Genomic DNA, 21,899 nt, shown 5'->3' on the forward strand with positions numbered 1-21,899 from the left:
AGAATGCCAGCATCCCACAGTCGCCTCTTCACTGTTGATGTTGAGACTGGTGTTTTGTGGGTACTATTTAATGAAGCTGCCAGTTGAGGACTTGTGAGGCGTCTGTTTCTCAAACTAGACACTCTAATGTACTTGTCCTCTTGCTCAGTTGTGCACCGGGTCCTCCCACTCCTCTTTCTATTCTGCTTAGAGACAGTTTGCGCTGTTCTGTGAAGGGAGTAGTACGGTCGTGGCCAAAAGTTTTGAGAATGACACAAATATTATTTTCCACAAAGTCTGCTGCTTCAGTGTTTTTAGATATTTTTGTCAGATGTTACTATGGAATACTGAAGTATAATTACAACATTTCATAAGTGTCAAAGGCTTTTATTGACAATTACATGAAGTTGATGCAAAGAGCCAATATTTGCAGTGTTGACCCTTCTTTTTCAAGACCTCTGCAATCCGCCCTGGCATGCTGTCAATTAACTTCTGGGCCACATCCTGACTGATGACAGCCCATTCTTGCATAATCAATGCTTGGAGTTTGTCAGAATTTGTGTTTTTTTTTTGTCCACCCGCCTCTTGAGGATTGACCAAAAGTTCTCAATGGGATTAAGGTCTGGGGAGTTTCCTGGCCATGGACCCAATATATCGATGTTTTGTTCCCCAAGCCACTTAGTTATCACTTTTGCCTTATGGCAAGGTGCTCCATCATAATGGAAAAGGCATTGTTCGTCACTAAACTGTTCCTGGATGGTTGGGAGAAGTTGCTCTCGGAGGATGTGTTGGTACCATTCTTTATTCATGGCTGTGTTCTTAGGCAAAATTGTGAGTGAGCCCACTCCCTTGGCTGAGAAGCAACCCCACACATGAATGGTCTCAGGATGCTTTACTGTTGGCATGACACAGGACTGATTGTAGCGCTCACCTTGTCTTCTCCGGACAAGATTTTTTCCGGATGCCCCAAACAATCGGAAAGGGGATTCATCAGAGAAAAGGACTTTACCCCAGTCCTCAGCGGTCCAATCCCTGTACCTTTTGAAGAATATCAGTCTGTTCCTGATGTTTTTCCTGGATAGAAGTAGCTTCTTTGCTGCCCTTCTTGACACCAGGCCATCCTCCAGAAGTCTTTGCCTCACTGTGTGTGCAGATGCACTCACACCTGCCTGCTGCAATTCCTGAGCAAGCTCTGTAATAGTGGTGCCCCGATCCCACAGGTGAATCAACTTTAGGAGACGGTCCTGGCGCTTGCTGGACTATTTTGGGCGCCCTGAAGCCTTTTTCACAGCAATTGAACCGCTCTCCTTGAAGTTCTTGATGATCCGATAAATGGTTGATTTAGGTGCAATCTTACTGGCAGCAATATCCTTGCCTGTGAAGCCCTTTTTGTGCAAAGCAATGATGACGGCACGTGTTTCCTTGCAGGTAACCATGCTTGACAGAGGAAGAACAATGATTCCAAGCACCACCCTCCTTTTGAAGCTTCCAGTCTGTTATTCGAACTCAATCAGCATGACAGAGTGATCTCCAGCCTTGTCCTCGTCACCACTCACACCTGTGTTAACGAGAGAATCACTGATATGAGGTCAGCTGGTCCTTTTGTGGCAGGGCTGAAAGGCAGTGGAAATGTTTTTGGGGGATTTTGTTCATTTTCATGGCAAAGAGGGACTTTGCAATTAATTGCAATTCATCTGATCACTCTTCATAACATTCTGGAGTATATGCAAATTGTCATCATACAAACTGAGGCAGCAGACTTTGAAAATTAATATTTGTGTCATTCTCAAAACATTTGGCCACGACTGAACACAGCGTTGCACGAGATCTTCAGTTTCTTGGCAATTTCTCGCACGGAATAGCCTTCCTTTTTCAGAACAAGAATAGACTGACGAGTTTCAGAAGAAAGTTCCTTGTTTCTGGCCATTTTGAGCCTGTAATCGAACTCACAAATGCTGATGTTCTTTAATCAGAACAACAGTTTTCAGCTGTGCTAACATAATTGCAAAAGGGTTTTTCTAATGATCAATTAGCCTTTTAAAATGATAAACTCGGATTAGCTAACACAACGTGCCATTGGAACACAGGGGTGATGGTTGCTGATAATGGGCCTCTGTACGTCTATGTAGATATTTCCCCCCAAAATCTGCCGTTTCCAGCTACAATAGTCATTTACAACATTAACAATGTCTACACTGTATTTCTCATCAATTTGATGTTATTTTAATGGACAAAAAATTAGCTTTTCTTTCAAAAACAAGGACATTTCTAAGTGACCCCAAACTTTTGAACGGTAGTGTATATTTTTCTTTATTATTTTCCCCTAACTCCACCACACCTAATGGACAACAGCACTTAGGCTTCTACTTCCAGCTTAAACATACTACTGTATATACATTTTACGGACACAGTATATTTTACAATAGTTATCTTTTGTTTGTTTTTAGTCCCATCCTTCAGCTACCATACATTTTAAAAGAGCAAAGAAAACTGTAAAGAACCGTTGAAGAGCTCAAAGGGTTCTTGAGTCATTATGGTTCCACATAGAACCATCACCCTTCCCAGAACCATTGAGGAACCCTAATATTTTTGTCTGTAGCATATTGAACATTTAGACACTCCTCTAAACTTATTTTGTTGTGCAGGTCAGTAATAGATCAGTGAAGATCTCTCATGATTTTATACAGATACAGGGTGTCATTTCTATGAAGTAACTTAAACCCCTGTTGAAAGAGCTTGTGATACTAAAAGTCGCTGCTACAAAGAGGAATGAACTTGATGAACCTAGCCAAGTTCAGTTGTGTTGAGGCTATCCTTGCTACCATGGGAAGCCTGGCACATGCGTTGCGTGAGGGCCCTGCTGCTCATCGACGCTATATAAATATTACATGAGCCAGAGCACAGTAAGGAAGAGTCGAGAGGGAGGAGGAAGTTTGCTGCATACAAGTATTACTTTAACGTCATTCAACTTGTAGCTTGTGTGCCAGTTTGTTTCTGCCTCAGTCAACTCCTTCATCACTGCCCAAACATGATTTGGCATGAAAATGACAAGGGAGTTGGCTAAAGCCTGAACAACTTACTTTATGTTCATTGTTGAGTTGGTTGGAAGTATTTTTTCAGCATTAACCAGTTCTATTGTCACTTACTGTCGACGACAATGGAGCAGGACCAACCGCTGACTCCTAATGTCAACATGGTTAGCGTCATTCCCAAACCTGAGTCAATACGTTTACTTGAACATCAAGATGTATATTTGTATTTATTGTGGATCCCCATTAGATGTTGCCAAGACATCAGCTACCCTTCCTCGGGTCCAGCAACATTAAGAAAGTTTTATACAATTTTAAAAACATTACATTCACAGATTTCACAACACACTGTGTGCCCTCCAGCCCCTACTTCACCACTACCACATACTGTATCTACAGTACTAAGTCCATTGGTATGTGTGTGTATAGCGCGTATGTTATCGTGTGTGTGTGTGTGTGTGTGTGTGTGTGTGTGTGTGTGTGTGTGTGTGTGTGTGTGTGTGTGTGTGTGTGTGTGTGTGTGTGTGTGTGTGTTTATGCAAGAGGTGTCAAGAGGTGAAACAAAATGTAATTCTCTGCGGTTGTGAATAAACACTTGTTATAATTATATATTATTTACACGAGGCACAGGGTTCAGTGGAGATGCTACTGGCAGCTGGGGCTGTTTTTGTGGCAGTGCTCCCAGTAACTTGACTGAACGGCCTCCTTAGTAAGTTGACTGAACGGCCTCCTTAGTAAGTTGACTGAACAGCCTCCTTAGTAAGTTGTCTGCAGGGCCTCCTTAGTAAGTTGACTGAACGGCCTCCTTAGTAAGTTGTCTGCAGGGCCTCCTTAGTAAGTTGACTGAACGGCCTCCTTAGTAAGTTGACTGAATGGCCTCCTTAGTAAATTGACTGAACGGCCTCCTTAGTAAGTTGACTGAACGGCCTCCCAGTAACTTGACTGAACAGCCTCCTTAGTAAGTTGACTGAACAGCCTCCTTAGTAAGTTGTCTGCAGGGCCTCCTTAGTAAGTTGTCTGCAGGGCCTCCTTAGTAAGTTGACTGAACGGCCTCCTTAGTAAGTGACTGAGCGGCCTCCTTAGTAAGTTGACTGAACAGCCTCCTTAGTAAGTGACTGAATGGCCTCCTTAGTAAGTTGTCTGCACGGCCTCCCAGTAACTTGACTGAACAGCCTCCTTAGTAAGTGACTGAACGGCCTCCTTAGTAAGTTGACTGAACGGCCTCCTTAGTAAGTTGACTGAACGGCCTCCTTAGTAAGTTGACTGAACGGCCTCCTTAGTAAGTTGACTGAACGGTCTCCTTAGTAAGTTGACTGAACAGCCTCCTTAGTAAGTTGACTGAACGGCCTCCTTAGTAAGTTGACTGAACAGCCTCCTTAGTAAGTTGACTGAACGGCCTCCTTAGTAAGTTGACTGAACGGCCTCCTTAGTAAGTTGACTGAACGGCCTCCTTAGTAAGTTGACTGAACGGCCTCCTTAGTAAGTTGACTGAACGGCCTCCTTAGTAACTTGGCTGAACGGCCTCCTTAGTAACTTGGCTGAACGGCCTCCTTAGTAAGTTGACTGAACGGCCTCCTTAGTAACTTGACTGAACAGCCTCCTTAGTAACTTGGCTGAACGGCCTCCTTAGTAAGTTGACTGAACGGCCTCCCTAGTAATTTGGCTGACCGGCCTCCTTAGTAACTTGTCTGCACGGCCTCCTTAGTAATTTGGCTGAACGGTTTTTCTGGCAAGCTTCATCCATATCCATTTAGAGTGGAGGGAACCTAACCCACCTGCACACACACACGATCATACACACACAGACTGTAAGGTCCCATTTGATAAGCTGTGGGCCATGTAACCCACCACACATGCACTCATGCATTCATGCACACACACACACACACACACACACACACACACACACACACACACACACACACACACACACACACACACACACACACACACACACACACACACACACACACACACACACACACACACACACACACACACACACACACACACACACAGCACAGTCGCAGTGGGTGGAGTTAAAACAAGAGATAAAGTATATATATGAATAATTGAGAATACGGTAAGTATTCAGACCCATTGACTTTTTCCACATTTTGTAGCCTTATTCTAAACTTTATTTTAAAATGTCCTCATCAATCTTCACACAATACCCCATAATAAAAATGTTTGCTAATTTATGAGGAATAACAAAAGGAAATATCACATTTACATAAGTATTCAGGCCCTTTACTAAGTACTTGGTTGAAGCACCTTTGGCAGCGATTACAACCTTGAGTCTTTTTGGCACACCTGTATTTGTGGAGTTTCTCCCATTCTCCCACTCGATCCTGATTAGTCTGATTAGTCTCCCAGTCGATCCTGATTAGTCTGATTAGTCTCCCAGTCGATCCTGATTAGTCTCCCAGTCCCTGCCGCTGAAAAACATCACCACAGCATGATGCTGCCACCACCATGCTTCACCGTAGGGATGGCACCAGGTTTCCTCCAGACGTGATGCTTGGCATTCAGGCCAAAGAGTTCAATCTTGTTTCTCCTTCTGGAAGGGTCTTCCATCTCCACAGAGGGACTCTGGAGCTCTGTCAGAGTGACCATTGTTTTCTTGATCACCTCCCTGACCAAGGCCCTTCTCCCCGATTCCTCAGTTTGGCCCGGCGGCCAGCTCTAGGAAGAGTCTTGATGGTTCCAAACTTCTTCCATTTAAGAATGATGGAGGCCACTGTGTTTTTAGGGACCTTCAATGCTGCAGACATTTTTTTGTACCCTTCCCCAGATCTGTGCCCCGATACAATCCTGTGTCGGAGCTCTACGGACAATTCCTTCAACCTCATGGCTTGGTTTTTGCTCTGACATGCACTGTCAACTGTGGGACCTTATATAGACAGGTGTGTGCCTTTCCAAATCATGTCAAATCAATTGAATTTACCACAAGTGGACTCCAATCAAGTTTTAGAAACATCTCAAGGATGATCAATGGAAACAGGATGCACCTGAGCTCAATTTCGAGTATCATAGCAAAGGGTCTGAATACTTATGTAAATAAGGTGGGGGTTTTTGGTTTTGCTTTGTCATTATGGAGTATTGTGTGCAGATTGATGAGGTAAAAAAAATTGTTCATACATTTTTGAATAAGGCGTAACCAAATGTGGAAAAAGTCAAGGGGTCTGAATACTTTCCCAATGCACTGTACAGTACAGCCTTGATTCACCATTTTACCATTAGACTCTTCACGCATACATTATCTAGTCATATTATGACGATATCAGTCAGTTTAGTAAATGCTAAATTACTGTGGCATTCACAATAAATGACATATGCCAATTTAAACGTAGATGTAAGGATAACCGTGGATGTCTTTTCTCGTCTCCCTGTTTTTCAGCCTACTCCGACAAGATCAAAGAGATGTCCATGCTGTCTCTGATCTGCTCCTGCTTCTACTCACAACCACACCCCAACAGCCTCTACCAATATGGAGGTTAGTAGTGAAGAGCTCTGTGTTTGTCCGTGTCCCATAGAGATTATATAAATTCTGTATATGATCTCTCTATGGTCTATCTGTCTCTCTCCCCTTGTCTGTCTGTCTGTCTGTCTGTCTGTCTGTCTGCCTGCCTGCCTGCCTGCCTGCCTGCCTGCCTGTCTGTCTGTCTGTCTGTCTGTCTGTCTGTCTGTCTGTCTGTCTGTCTGTCTGTCTGTCTGTCTGTCTGTCTGTCTGTCTGTCTTCAAGCTGCTGTGTGTTAGTACCATAGCATGGTGTACAAACAGGCCAGTAATTCTGAGTCCTGGCCGCCACAGCCTTACTGCCCTAATACCTGCTGTTCTCCACAGACATGGAGGTGAAGTCCCTGAACAAGCGGGCATCCGGCCAGGCCTTCGAGATCATCTTGAAGGCCCCCGCTGACCTCTCTCCAGACAGGCCGCAGCCCCTGCTTTCTGCTCCCAAGAAGGACCTCTCCCCGGACGAGCTCCAGAAGAGGCTGGAAGCTGCGGAGGAGAGGAGAAAGGTAAATGGAGAGCATGACAGAGCATGGGTCAATATCTCTTCTCACCCTTCGATTCTTCTCACTCTTCACAATCTCTCTCATCATCTATCCCTTTTCCTCTCGCCCCTCTCTCTTTCTCCCTCTTCTCTATCATTGTATCTTTCTCTCCCTCACCATCTCTCTCCCTCGTCTCTCTCTGCAGTCTCAGGAGGCCCTGGTGCTGAAGCAGCTAGCTGAGAAGCGGGAACACGAGCGACAGGTGCTCCACAAGGCCCTGGAGGAGAACAACAACTTCAGCAAGATGGCCAAAGAGAAGCTTAACTACAAGATGGAGGTCAACAAAGAGAACCGCGAGGCCCAGCTGAATGCGCTGAAGCAGCGGCTCCGGGAGAAGGTTAGACACCCACTGATTGTCAATCAAAGCTATGGCCTAACTTAGAAAAAGTGTTTTGTGGGTAGAGAGTACAGCATCCAAAACAAGATTGGAGGTGATCTTTGGTTTAGGGGTTTACTGTAATGAAAAATTAAGGAGGACCAAGGCCATAGACATGGGCATTGTGAATACTTACTGGAGGAGTGTGATGACCTAGTCGCCTTTCTGGCAACAGGAGGAAATGCATTAACATGAAATGATTAGCCTGAATGCCAGTCGGTAAATGGATGACCAGTCTGTAACTTAAATTGGCAAGGAAACAATTCAGCATTGCTGAATGCAGAAACAATCAGATCCCTCCATTCTTCACTTTTGTTTGATGGCAGTTGATGTTGAAACTCTAACCAGTGTTAATAGAATAATAAAGGAAAGAAGGGCGCTGAGGAGTATTTCTCTCCTCTCATACAGGAGTAATAAAGGCCTAGTTCACAAATTTTGTGGATTTCTTTTATTTTTATAATTATTAGAATTTTTTACTGCAGTACCCTCAACACCCCTACTTCCTGTAAAATATTAAAATAAAAAGAGAATAGAGAACAATGGTGTGACTATGTAAATTACCTTCTATTGCAGTATTTTATAGCACATCTTCTCTAATTTTCACTTCGTTTCATCACAGGAAATCCATGCCGCTGAGGTCCGTAGAAACAAAGAGCTCCAAGCTGACCTCTGTGGTTGAAAACATTTTCTACAGTTTTGTCAAGAGATTCTCATCTGATGGGTTTTGGTTGGAGGAAATGCTACTTTTTAAAATCTCAATGTCTCAAAGGCTCTTGCATTGTTCAGTATACACTGATTTCACAAGCTAATAATTTACACAGATTGTTTCTCATCTCTCAGTGTGTATTTTTTTTGAAAACCACAAACATTTGAAATGCAAAGGCACAGTAGGTCAAAGGTCAGATTTAATAAACCTTTGTACCTGTGTTAAGACTGCACCTGTGAGTTCATACAAAGGAACAACATGAAAACAATTGAAAAGTTATTTCTCTTACCTTTTTTTACCTTTTGTTTAAAATAATGTTTGGTTCTGTCCAGAAAAATGACCAGTTAAATTTTGCACTAGTGTAAATGTTTGGAAAATCTGTCTGTGTGTCAAACCTAAAAAGCTACTGTAAAAGACAGGCGTATGGTGAAATATTTGATTGTTTTAGCGCATGGGGCAGGCGAGAAGAGGTGGTGTGTGTGTGTGTGTGTGTACATCTTTACTGTTTGTTTCTGTGTTGGGGATGTTGGGATTTTGTACAGATGCTAGTTTTATGCCTGTTCATGCACACCTTTTCAGAAGGGTGTGTGTGCGCCTACGTCAGAGAGCAAGGCTGTGAGTCGATTCAAAACATAGTAGTTCAATAGGTCATGTTCAATTCTCATAGGAAGTAAATGTCTACGCTGCATCTGTACTGTGAGTGAATCTGTTCCACATATTTCCAAACTGTCATTATCTTGAAAAATGAGCTTGAGGTCATAACACGATCCCTACGTCTATTGCATACGGTACTTTATGACATGGGAGCTGAGCCAAGCTAAACGGACTCGAGAGTTGCCCCTGTGCTAGAGGCTCGCTCAGACCTCGTGAAACGGGATAATATACCATATTCAGCACAATCGACAGGCAAACACACTAACCTGGCCATTCATCATGTATAGTGACACCCATTGTCAGTTTGTGCAGCTGTCTTCAATCAACATATAAAGTTAATCAATTGAGTGTATAAAATGGAGCATAGTCACATTTAGGCCTCAGCTCAATAAAGTTCAGTATTCACGTTGCTGTAGGTCAGGAAATGAATAAGGTTATGACACATATGTTTAATTTGCTTGAAGAGTGGTTTCCGTTCTCGCTTCAGTTTCATTTCCTGGCTACTGAAATCTCCCACACAGTCTGTTTATTTCTGAGAGACACTCACTTGTGACTGTTGAGTAAGTGCCACTGTAGGGGACTACATTGAGTAACAAGATGACTCCACGACAGAATGCCATAGTTAGTTTGCAGTGAGATACAGAGTCAATGTGAAATAACTAGTTTTATGCAAATCATATGCAAATAAGAAGGATTATGATGTGAACTTTGGCATGCGATGTAGAGGTATCAAATGCTGACATAGCCTGAATGTATTACCAGACACACTTGCTCTTCTAGCAGCATATAAGCCTAGGTTACTCGTGCCAGGTTTCCCTATACAGTATAATGCTGGGATAATGCTGCTCAGCTTCAGTGGGGTTGCGCTAGGACACACAGTGGGGTTATGCTAGGACACAATTCTGTCATGCTGGTGCTTGACTTGGTTGGTTGTCGCCTTGCCTTAAGTAACCTTGACATCGTGCCAACTACTGTTTTAATTATCTTTGTCTAAGATGGGTCCAGCAGTCCATTATGCTTACATACACACAATCTCCGCACATATAACGACTCTGTGTGAATAACTCACCTTTGGTCAGCCGTTGTTGCTTGCATATAAAGTCTGATAAACTATAATACAGTTGGTGATACCTTATTTTTTCATTTACATTTGTGACATTTAATAATTTACATGTGTGTTGTTTACAATTGTAGTAAAATATGTCACATGAGATCTGATATCATAGCTTTCACACATCTTTGAAAAATCTAGCCTGGTAAAAATAATGCTTCAGAATGAATTTCACTGGATCAATAAACCCTTCATGGCACGTTCAAACATTTTTGACTTTCTGGTTCATCCAAAGAACAGGGGACTGCTGCCAAATCATCCACAGGTAATGAAATGTATGATGTATCATCATGTGATAGTTATCTGCTATTTGTCGGACTATTATCAACGTTCGCATGATTTGTCTGTCGTAACGTTTGACCAGTAAAATGTGTAATGTGATAACGGATATCATCGAGGCTCTATAGCAGAGATTATGGAAGAATTCTCTAATCTTATTCGTATTATTTATCAACTGTCTCTGTTTATACTAGAGTCATTCTGCACAGTATCATATGATGATGCCCTCACGCCGACGCCCAGAATGACAGAAACGAAACTTAACTGTGCAGCGAATGAAACAATACTAGTGATGGGCATTCCGAGTCTTTTCGGTGTACGCCAAACGGTTCTTCGTTCAAAATGCTTAAGAGTCGACCTACAACCACAAAAAATTGCTAAATTGCATTCAAATAAATTTTTATCTGACCAAATTATTAGATGGCCTGCAAAACAATCTGGACCAAATTGACGCATTCTCCCCACTATTTGTTGTTTCTTCCCTGAATATTCACCCTCTTTAGATAATTATTTTGTAACTTCTCTGCAGAAAAAAGTTATTTTGTGCTCAAAAAGCAGTAGTAGCAGTATGCAAATCAGGGAGCCAAATGATCGGCTCTTTCACCGATGCGATTCGGTTGCCGACGTTCACCAAAAAGATCCGTTCAAAAAGAGCCGTTCGTTCACGAACAACCCATTACTAAATGATATTCCAGCGATGGGAGGGATTTATTGTCCCCATATCCACTATATCAGATACAACGGAAGAAACTGGAGTTTCAATTTAATGTGAAATGTCTGACTGTTAAAAACTCCTGAAACTATTGCGGTGAGTTCAGCATTTTAAAATTAGTTAATTAACCATGTGTGGGTTATAACCGAACGTTTTGAAAATAATTGTAAATGTGAAGCGTCAGACGAACCTGCGACTTCATTCTAGATCAAACCAGGAGTTACTTGATGTTGCAATTTTTTATGACAACAAATTATCAAATTGCTTCCTGGTGAAAGGTAAGCAAGGTAAATCGCCTATAAGAGTCGTCCAAAACGTATACGCACAAATATTGGAACATATGTGTCTTTCATACTTTTAGCATTTTTAGCGCGGCTCTATCAATTTCTGTAAACTGTAAACACATTCAAAGAAATAGAGGACGGGTACGGAGCCGCGTTTGTTGGGAATTTGAGCTGTGCGTCTATCGTGGACGTGGTCAAGAGATCCATACAGCAAGTTGGGGGCGATGAAACAACAGAAGCACATTCATTTTAAATGAATGATGCGAAGTGCGCGGGAGGACCGTTGGGCGATGCGAGAAAGGCCAGAGAGGAAGAGGAAGAGAGGCCCAGCTCGGCAGAAAATCTGTCTCCCTCGTTTGGAGGTCAATGAGGGAGTGTCGAATTTGGTCAACAAAAACATTTATGGCTTATTTGCTACATGAGGCTTATTTGATCGAATAGAAGTTTTGCAAAAATGTACTGATATAAATAGGACACGTGACATCCCGGTCACTGAGAAAAAAATAATATCAGAGTTGTCTCAATATGGCTTTGCATATTCATGACACGAGGCTAGTAGCTTAGCATATCTTTCCATTGAATACTGGTAGTTGACGTCAACAACCTCATCTAATATTTAAAAAAGCATTAAAATAATGAGACGTATTCTCCAATCCAAAGAAAGGATAGGTTGGAGCTAGACAGTCCGCAGTGGCGCTTTGTGGACAATGACTCCCATTGTTGGGGCGGAGAGAAATGTATCTTGTCAGTATATCCATAATCTTCGGAATGGGCGAGGGAGCTTGAGGGAGCTTGAACAGGGCGGGAACAAAGTTGGGAAAAGTTCGTACTTGCTATTGACCAATCAACTCTCACTATAGTTTCCAACCCCTTGTGGATTGGCTGTTGATACTTAGCACTACCTAGCCTGGTTGCTAGCTTGCTATCACCAACATGAGGGTGAAGCAATCTTGGCTATCTGACTGCTTGACTAAAGAAATCTCTGTTGGCCAACAGCCTATTGACCAAACAATCGACCAGTCAACTAAATGGGATCAGTCTTAGTTGACTCCATTGCTTCCAACAGTTGTGTCAAGTTGTCTGGATGTCCTTTGGATTGTGGACCATTCTTGATACATGCAGGAAACTGTTGAGCGTGAAATCTTTTGTCTTGCCTATTCACCCTCGGAATGGCACACACATACACAATCGATGTCTCAATTGTCTCAAGGCTTAAACATTCTTCTTTAACATGTCTACTCCCCTTCATCTACACTGATTGAAGTGGATGTAATAAGTGACATCATTAAGGGATCATAGCTTTCACCTGGACAGTCTGTTATGGAAAGAGCATGTGTTCCTAATGTTTTATACACTATTTGTTGGTAGGCCTATAGCTATTTCCTCCAATAGTGTCACCATGCACTCTTTAAATAGGCCTACCTCCTTTCTGCATTGGACTCTCTGGGGTGGAAAATCAACTTCTGAAAGTACAATGCTTAGATTCATAATGACATCTAAGATTGAAATCTTTACAAAACAACGACAGTTTCATTGCAAACAAGACACACAGGTTTGGCATTGGAGAAATGCGGTACGATGAATATCTTTTAATAGAGTAGGTAGGTAAAATCTTTCCTCATCAATAGCACTACAAGCGTGGCACCCCTGAGCACTCTGGAGCAGGTTTTCATTAAAGGATCTATCTGTACTTTGCTCTGTTAATCTTGGTCTCGATCCTGACTAGTCTTCCACAGTATGATGCTGCCACCGCCATGCTTCACCGTAGGGATGGTGCCAGGTTTCCTCCAGACGTGACACTTTGCATTCAGGCCAAAGAGTTCAATCTTGGTTTCATCAGACCAGAGAATCTTGTTTCTCATGGTGTGAGAGTCTTTAGGTGCCTTTTGGCAAACTCCAAGCGGGCTGTCATATGCTTTTTACTGAGGAGTTTCTTCCGTCTGGCCACTACCATTAAAGGCCTGATTGGTGGAGTGCTGCAGAGATGGTTGTCCTTCTGAAAGGTTCTCCCATCTCCACAGAGGAACTCTAGTGCTCTGTCAGAGTGACCATCGGGTTCTTGGTCACCTCCCTGATCAAACCCTTCTCCCCCTATTGCTCAGTTTGGTCGGGCGGCCAGCTCTAGGAAGAGTCTTGGTGGTTCCAAACTTCTCCCATTTAAGAATGATGGAGGCCACTTGTGTCCTTGGGGACCTTCAATGCTGCATAAATTTTTTCGTACCCTTCCCCAGATCTGTGCCACGACACAATCCTGTCTCGGAGAATTATGGACAATTCCTTCGACCTCATCGTTTTGTTTTTGCTCTGACATGCACTGTCAACTGTGGGACCTTATATAGACAGGTGTGTGTCTTTACAAATCATGTCCAATCAATTTAATTCACCACAGGTGGACTCCAATCAAGTTGTAGAAACATCTCAAGGATGATGAATGGAAACAGGATGCACCTGAGCTCAATTTCGAGTCTCACATGGGACCCAAACCGGCTGCGAGCGTGCGACATCGTGCATACATTTATTTTATCCCCCTACACCAAACGTGACCATGACACGCAGGTTAAAATATCAAAACAAACTGAACCAATTATTAATTTGGGGACAGGTCGAAAAGCATTAAACATTTATGGCAATTTAGCTAGTCAGCTTCCACTTGCTAGCTAATTTCTCCTATTTAGCTAGCTTGCAGTTTCTAGCTAATTGGTCCTGGGATATAAGCATTTGAGTTGTTATTTTACCTGAAATGCACAAGGTCCTCTACTCCGCCAATTAATCCACACATAAAACGGTCAATCGAAACGTTTCTAGTCATCTCTCTTCCTTCCAGGCTTTTTCTTCTCTTGACTTTATATTGCGATTGGCAACTTTCATAAATTAGGTGCATTACCGCCACTGACCTCGTTCGTCTTTCAGTCACCCACGTGGGTATAACCAATGAGGAGATGGCACGTGGGTACCTGCTTCTATAAACCAATGAGGAGATGGGAGAGGCATCATTTGATGCGCGATCTGCGTCAGAAATAGAACTGATTTCTATTTTAGCCCATGGCAATGCAGACGCTTGTTGGCGTGCGCGAGCAGTGTGGGTGCAATAATTGAATAACATAGATTTCAAAATGTATTTAGGTGTGGTCAGCCTGTCATACATAGCAAAGGGTCTGAATACTTATGTAAATAAGGTATTTCTGTTTTTTATTTTTAATACATTTGCTAAAGTTTCTAAAAACCAGTTTTTGCTTTTTCATTATAGGGTATTGTGTGTAGATTTCTGAGGGGGAAAAATAATTTTATCCATTTTAGAATAAGGCTGTAATGTAACAAAATGTGGGAACAAATAATGGGGTCTGAATATTTTCCGAATGCACTGTAGCTCCCCAAAACTGTCTGATGTATATATTTAATTTAATACATGAATGGTGACCACAGCCCTTCAAAATACATTTGAATCGTGTTCTAATGCGATTTTCCCCACCCTGCTCAATGTATTCACTGTATTCCATTTCAAATTTGGCTCCCAGTGCAGCTAGTTCCGGGGGTATTGTGATGCATCTGGCAATTTCTTCTCTGTATGTTCTGAGACGCGTACACGTTTGCTACCCTGATAGACTGTCTATCAGACACAGGATGTTGGTGGCACCTTCATTGGGGAGAACAGGCTCGTGGTAATGACTGGAGTAAAATTTGTGGAATAGTATCAAATACATCAAACTCATGGTTTCCAGGTGTTTGATGCCATTCCATTTGCTCAGTTCCGGCCATTATTATGAGCCGTTCTCCCCCCAACAGCCTCCTGTGCTATCAGCGTACCAAACTGTACGCATAAGCACAGCAGAGTTATAGAATATTGTACCATTGGCTTTCATACTTTTCTAATTCTCAGCGCAGCTCCAGCAATTTCTCCAACTGTCAACACATTCAAATGAGTAGAGGACAGGAACCAAGACACACGTTGGTTGGGTATTGTGGGGAGGTGCGCGTTCAGGCTGTGCGATTCCCGCGGATGGTGGGGGCCGGACTATCGCTTCCTCATTTACGCTTAAGATTGAACAGTCAAAGACAAAGGTTTCCTCTGAAGTAGCCTACATGACAGCAACTTCAGATATTTACTGTTAATGGAAGCACATTGCTGGACTGTTGGGACTTGGAGTGAAATGTGATGGGAAAGTATAAACAGTCTTTTTTCTTTAAAGAGCGACTGAACGCACAGGTTCCACATGTGTTAAGAAAAAGAAGATTTTAGTCTTGGGGGTGTGGTTCATGTGGCAGTTACTGATGTTTGTCCCCCATGAGACACCCTAGTAACAAAGACAGTATTACTTCCTCAAAATAGTAGTGCTGAGCTATTTAGTGTTTTGAGGTCATTTCGGTTCGATTATAAAAAATGTATAATGGTTTTCGATTTCAATTTCGATAATTTTTTAAAACATAAAATGCATTATGAAATAGAGCTTTTTTTATGGAAATTACAAAACCCCAAATAGTTAGCATTCAATTGCCAAAACATTGTAAATATTCCATTGTCTGTCAAGTCCACATTGGGTAGACATCAGTAGGGAAATAGGAAATTACTATGAAATAATACAATATTTAAGCTGTGTATATTACTTAGTTTTAATTTGATGACTTTATTATTTTTCATATCATAAAGTCATCATCTGATCTCTGCTCAGGCAGTAGCAGTCTGCCAGCCAGACCTAACGTTATCTATGTGCTCCCCATACTGTATTGTCTGTCTTTAGTCATCCTATTTAGCTACCCTGCCTAAGTGGCCTAAGCCAAAGAGCTGTCTGACAAAATAATTGTACTACTTCTTCAAAGGCATACTTTCACGAACTGTCTCTGTCCCTCTCGTCATTGTGTAGATTCCTCTCTCATGCGGTCTATACGGTCTGTGTGTATCTAACCTAATGACACGTTTACATCTTAACATATTTCATTATGCAGTAACTCTTCTTCAGAGTCTTGCCCCGCTACTGAACGGACATGTTTAGTGTTTGTGCAAAATGAAGGAGACACTTTTTTTTATTCAAGACAGGATACATATATTATTTCAGGTGATAAAAGATTAAACATGTTTTGTTTAACTACTTTATCCACAACTTGTTTGTCTAACTTTATAGCAAGTCAAGCTAACTTGCACTGCAGAACAACTAGCTAGCTAGCTAAAAGCTAGGCTAGGTTGAAGATACCATTGTAGCTAGTGAAAATACTGATAATACCTAATAATTATCATCAAAAAACAAACGTCATTACAATCACAATAAACTTAGATGCACTATGCAGAAATTGCTCTGCCATTGCTAAAATTGTAATAGTTCGCCTAATTTCAGTTTATGTGACAAAACAAGCCAGCAGTGGTCGTCAACCTTTTCTGAGTCAAGATCACTTTCTGAGTCAGAATCTGAGTCGAGATCTACCGCTCAGGTAAAAAAAAATGACTTAAAAAAACCTAAGCCTATTCAACTTTGACCAATTCAAAACAGTTCTGTAGCAATAAGATTTGTGCAGTAGGCCCAATACATTATCACTGCATATTGGCTATGCTTGAATTGCCCTGACAATGTTTTTCTTCTCAGTCCATTTTGAGATTTTTTTTTATTCGCTGTGTCTCTCTAGTCATGGTTTTAAAAGTTTTGAAATCTCACAGTATCAACTTTGCTATGGGTTCGAGGCTTCTTTTTACAGTCTATGCCTCGAGGAAACTTTGCAGGCTCAGTGAGTGATCTGAGATATCTGATGGGCCAGTTAAAAGGTGCACTTGATTTGCTCTCTGGGCCTGCCGGGTAGGTGGAGTTCTATCTACAGACACATGAAATTGTTCAAAATGGGAACATTTTGCCTTCCTGTCGATAAGGCTGCTGAATCAAGTGCGTCTACCGCCAACAGCGCAAAACAAATTTAAAAAAATGGAACGCAAGGCTTTATCATATTTTTTTTCATACAGAAATGTTTGGTAATCGACTAGGTTGGTGACCACTGGTGTAGAGAATCATTGTACCACCTTAACCACTGTGAAATATATTTTCCATAACCCAAAATATTGTAGATTAATCTGTCTGAAGCTGGTGTACAAAACCGAAAGTTCAAGACAAACAGGAAGCATAGAAATGTTGACAGCTTCTTAGACATGCTTTCAATGAGAATGACAGATCTATAACACACATTTCTATGGTCATTTGGTTGGGTCTCCCAAAAAGTTAACTATTGCAGCTTTAAACGTGAGGCAACAGTCATATAATATAATTGGCTTAACAGCCAATGTGTATTATTTAACATTTACTATTAACATAGTACGTACTTTATAGGAATGGTAGTTGTTTACAAGTTGCTAGCTATATTATAAAGCTATCACATATGTGACTGACCGCCTTGATTCGGTCTTATGTAGCAAAATTTGAAATTGTGTTTTTTACATTAGATAAAAGCAGAGACACAGAGCTACTACATTTGCATTTGAGGAACAATGGGAAAGTAATTCTGCTTTGAAAGTTGATAAACTTGTAACTTACTTCACTTTTGAGAAAATGGCTTTTGAATGTTTTGGTACCTACTGGAGAGCTCTTCTTTGTCTACACCCATTCAGGTCCTGTTTAAGAGTTGATCCGAGCGTTCTGTCCTAACTAGTGGTTAGAGCGTTGGGCCAGTAACCGAAAGGTTGCTGGATTGAATCCCCGAGCTGACAAGGTAAAAATCTGTCGTTCTGCCCCTGAGCAAGGCAGCTAACCCACTGTCCCCCGGCCGCCGAAGACGTGGATGTCGATTATGGCAGACCCCTGCACCTCTCTGATTCAGAAGGGTTGGGTTAAATTCGGTAGACACATTTCATTTGATTGCATTCAGTTGTACAACTGACTAGGTATCCCCCTTTCCCTAACAACAACAGTCAAGCTAACTGGCTAACGCAAGAGAACCGTTCACTGACCATTTTACTCGCCCTAGCAGAGTTGGTTAGGCTGTTTTTATGTGCTGCTGGCATAAATCTACGCTTTTTTGGAAACGTTTACTGACACCGGCCATTCAACGGGTGTTGAGTGTTCGTAAATTCGTCAGTTATTCTGCGCTCTGGCACACTCAGACTAGAGTGCTCTGAAATTGGAGTAGATAGCCAGAGCCAATTTACCAGTTAAGTCTATCAACAGTTGTCGCAGTGACATTCTATTGAAATGGTTCCTTGCATAGTGTATTTTGTTAAGACATGTAGCTAGCTAGGTAAACAATGAACCATAATCCCAACTCATGACGTTGCTACCCTGCATGAATCTGCAGGTAGCTAACAAACCAGGTTCAATATTAGCTAGCTAACATTAGGCTATAACTAGCAAAGCAAATGGCTAGCGAGCCAGCCAGCTAACATAAGCTAACAGTACACTTTAACTTGAAATGAAAAATGTGAAAAGTGTTAAGATCTGAAAATGTAGCTAGCTAGACTATCTTACCCGTCCGTATACATTATGGATGGATGCCTCTCCTTGTCACAGATGGCATGGTTGCCCTTAGTTTGAAGATGTAATCCAGACACAGGTGTTTTCTCCATCTTCTTATCTATCATACTCTAATTCCAATGATTTCAAAAACTCTGTCTTCCGGAAAGTGGAGAGCAACACTTATGCAGTTCTACTACGTGATACATTTTTTTTTAAAGACGCGGTAGAGAGGATTACCTACACATACTAACCAGCTCAAATAGACAGCACATGAAAGCTCAGATTCTGCCCCCCAAAAAGTTTATGTTCAAATGGCTCTCCTGTGAAGTAGTGGCCTGCGACATATGCCTAGTTTCCTGAAATTAGTCATATATTTGTAACAAAGCCTCCTTCACTCATGGTGCCAAACATACCTCGTAAAACTGACTATCCTACTGATCCTTGACTTCGGCGATGTCATTTACAAAATAGCCTCCAACACTCTACTCATCAAATTGGATGTAGTCTATCACAGTGCCATCCGTTTTGTCACCAAAGCCCCATATACTAGCCACCACTGTGACCTGTATGCTCTCGTTGGCTGGTCCTCGCTTCATATTCGTCACCAAACCCACTGGCTCCAGGTCATCTATAAGTCTTTGCTAGGTAAAGCCCCATGTTTTCTCAGCTCACTGGTTACCATAGCAGCACCCACCCGTACAAGCGCTCCAGCAGGTGTATTTCACTGGTCATCCCCAAAGCCAAGTCCTCTTTGGTCGCCTTTCCTTCTAGTTCTCTGCTGCCAATGACTGGAACGAATTGCAAAAATAACTGAAGCTGGAGTCTTATATCTCCCTCACTAACTTTAAGCATCAGCTGTCAGAGCAGTTTACCGATCATTGCACCTGTACACAGCCCATCTGTAAATAGCCCACCCAACTACCTCATCCCCATATTGTTATTTAATTTTTTGCTTCTTTGCACCCCAGTATCTCTACTTTCACATTCATCTTCTCCACATCTATCACTCCAGTGTTTAATTGCTAAATTGTAATTATTTCGCCACTATGGCCTATTTATTACCTTACATCCCTAATCTTACTACATTTGCACACACTGTATATAGATTTTTCTATTGTGTTATTGACTGTACGTTTGTTTATCCCATGTGTAACTCTTTGCTTTATCTTGGCCAGGTCGCAGTTGTAAATGAGAACTTCTTCTCAACTGGCCTACCTGGTTAAATAAAGGTGAAATAAAAAAATATACATATATTTTCATATTTTTCTGTGGTTTAGTAACTTCTTGTTCTTTGACGAACTCCGGCTAGACTGAAGACAATGTAGAGTTAAATTTTTTTTTAAAGTATGCGCTGTTCAGGCCTCCCGGGTGTCACAGTGGTCTAAGGCACTGCATCGCAGTGCTAGCTGTGCCACCAGAGATTCTGGGTTCGAGAGGGTTTGGCAGGGTTACCAGGGTTACCGGCAGGGATATCCTTGTCTCATCGCGCACTAGTGACTCCTGTGGCGGGCCGGGTGCAGTGCACGCTGACCAGGTCGCCAGGTGTACGGTGTTTCCTCCGACACATTGGTGCGGCTGGATTCCAGGTTGGATGTGCATTGTGTCAAGAAGCAGTGGGTTGGTTGGGTTGTGTTTCGGAGGACGCATGGCTCCCGACCTTCGCCTCTCCCGAGTCCGTACGGGAGTTGCAGTGATGAGACGATACTGTAACTACTACCAATTGGATACCACGAAATTGGGGAGAAAAAAGGGGTAAAAAAAAAAGTATGCGGTGTCCTTCAACCGCAAGGGGGATTGTGCTTCCACTCTATTGTGGATGTCCCCATTGAAATGCATGACATCCAGCACAACGTATCAGAGTGCTTATGGGTAATATGAAAAAGTGTTAACGTAGCAGGCTTAAAAGTGTATTCGTCCAGAGATCTGTATATAATGACGAGATGCTCATGTCTCCGCCCTAACAATGGGGTCGTTGTCCCAAAGGCGGGAAGGCAGGCGACAAGCTTAGGTCCACAAAAAAAACAATAGAAATGCATTGGGATTATTTTTGATCGATTTTTGGTGATAGTGAAACTTCTCGCTTCGCCTCTTGCTCTATGATCCAACTCCGTCTTAACAAAAACTGGCACAATGGATTATTGTCATTGTAGTTACAACATTTCTGAGCTGAACTAGTTTGAATATTTTCATAATGAAAACTACAAATCCCTTCAGCCCAGCATCCCACATCAAATAAAATGTAATTGTATTTATCACATGCGCCGAATACAACTGGTGTGGACTTTACAGTGAAATACTTGCTTACAAACTTTTCCCAATGACGCAGAGTTAAAATAGTAACTAACACGAGGAATAAAATAAAATACACAAGAATGGAGCTATATACAGGAAGTACCAGTATCAGATCAATGTGCAAGGGTACTAGGTACTTGAGGTAGATATGTACATAAAGACAGGGTAAAGTGACTGGGCATCCGGATAGATAATAATAAGAGTAATAGAACAGAGTAACAGCAGCAAACGATGGGTGTAAGTGTGTGTGTGCGTGAGTGTGTATGTACAGTATGTTAGGGTTGTGTCGGTATGCGTGTGTGTGTGTGTGTGTTTGCGTATGTAGTGTTTGAATGTGTGAGAGATTTCTGTGGAAGTGACAGTGGAGTGTAAGTGTTTATATAAAGGCAAGTGAGTGTGCATAGGGTCAGTGCAGATAGTTTGGTTACTATTAATGAACTATTTAGCATTTGTTTCAGAGCCTGTTGGTCCGAGAGCCGATGCTCCGGTACCGTTTGCCGGACGGTAGCAGGGTGAACAGTCTATGGCTTGGGTGGCTGGAGTCTTTAGCAAGTTTTCGGGCCTTCCTCTGACACCACCTGATATAGAGGTCCTGAATGGCAGGAAGCTCAGTCCCAGTGGTGTACTGGGCTGTCCGCCAACCATGTTGAGGGTCAGCGTGGAGGAGGTCTTGTTGCCTACCCTCACCTCCTGGGGCCGACCCATCAGGAAGTCCAGGATCCAGTTGCTGAGGGACAGTTTCAGTCCCAGGGTCCCTATCTTGGGGATGAGCTTGGAGGGGACTATGGTGTTGAATGCTGAGCTGTAGTCTATGAACAGCATTCTCACATAGTTATTTCTCTTCCTCAGGTGGAAGAGGGCAGTGTGAAGTGCAATTGCTGTTGCGTCATCTGTGGATCTGTTGGGGTGGTATGCAAATTGGAGTGGGTCTAGGAAGATGGTGTTGATGTGTGTCATGACCAGCCTTTCAAAGCACTTCATCATTACAGATGTGAGTG

At 42.3% G+C, this 21,899-nt stretch overlaps 2 protein-coding genes across 6 annotated transcripts in view; both read left to right on the forward strand.

The window, feature by feature from the left end:
• The window catches only part of LOC139536271 (stathmin-3-like), a 72,268-nt gene extending 62,148 nt beyond the window's left edge, over window positions 1-10,120 (forward strand). For all 4 annotated transcript variants that reach the window (XM_071336644.1, XM_071336645.1, XM_071336646.1 and 1 more), the window contains 4 exons: window positions 6,409-6,504; window positions 6,855-7,030; window positions 7,212-7,403; window positions 8,062-10,120. In XM_071336644.1, coding sequence (XP_071192745.1) covers window positions 6,409-6,504; window positions 6,855-7,030; window positions 7,212-7,403; window positions 8,062-8,121 — 524 coding nt within the window. In that variant the 3' untranslated portion in view covers window positions 8,122-10,120. The remainder of the gene's footprint in view (window positions 1-6,408; window positions 6,505-6,854; window positions 7,031-7,211; window positions 7,404-8,061) is intronic.
• A 747-nt stretch (window positions 10,121-10,867) lies between these two features.
• LOC139536273 (3'-5' exoribonuclease HELZ2-like) overlaps window positions 10,868-21,899 on the forward strand; it is a 42,008-nt gene continuing 30,976 nt past the window's right edge. Inside the window, exon 1 of one of the 2 annotated variants that reach the window (XM_071336650.1) lies at window positions 10,868-11,000. The gene's annotated coding sequence lies outside the window, so the exon portion shown is untranslated. The remainder of the gene's footprint in view (window positions 11,001-21,899) is intronic. The other variant, XM_071336649.1, reaches the window with a different exon arrangement.

This window comes from Salvelinus alpinus, chromosome 12 (genome assembly GCF_045679555.1).
Source record: "Salvelinus alpinus chromosome 12, SLU_Salpinus.1, whole genome shotgun sequence".
Lineage (NCBI taxonomy): Eukaryota > Metazoa > Chordata > Actinopteri > Salmoniformes > Salmonidae > Salvelinus > Salvelinus alpinus.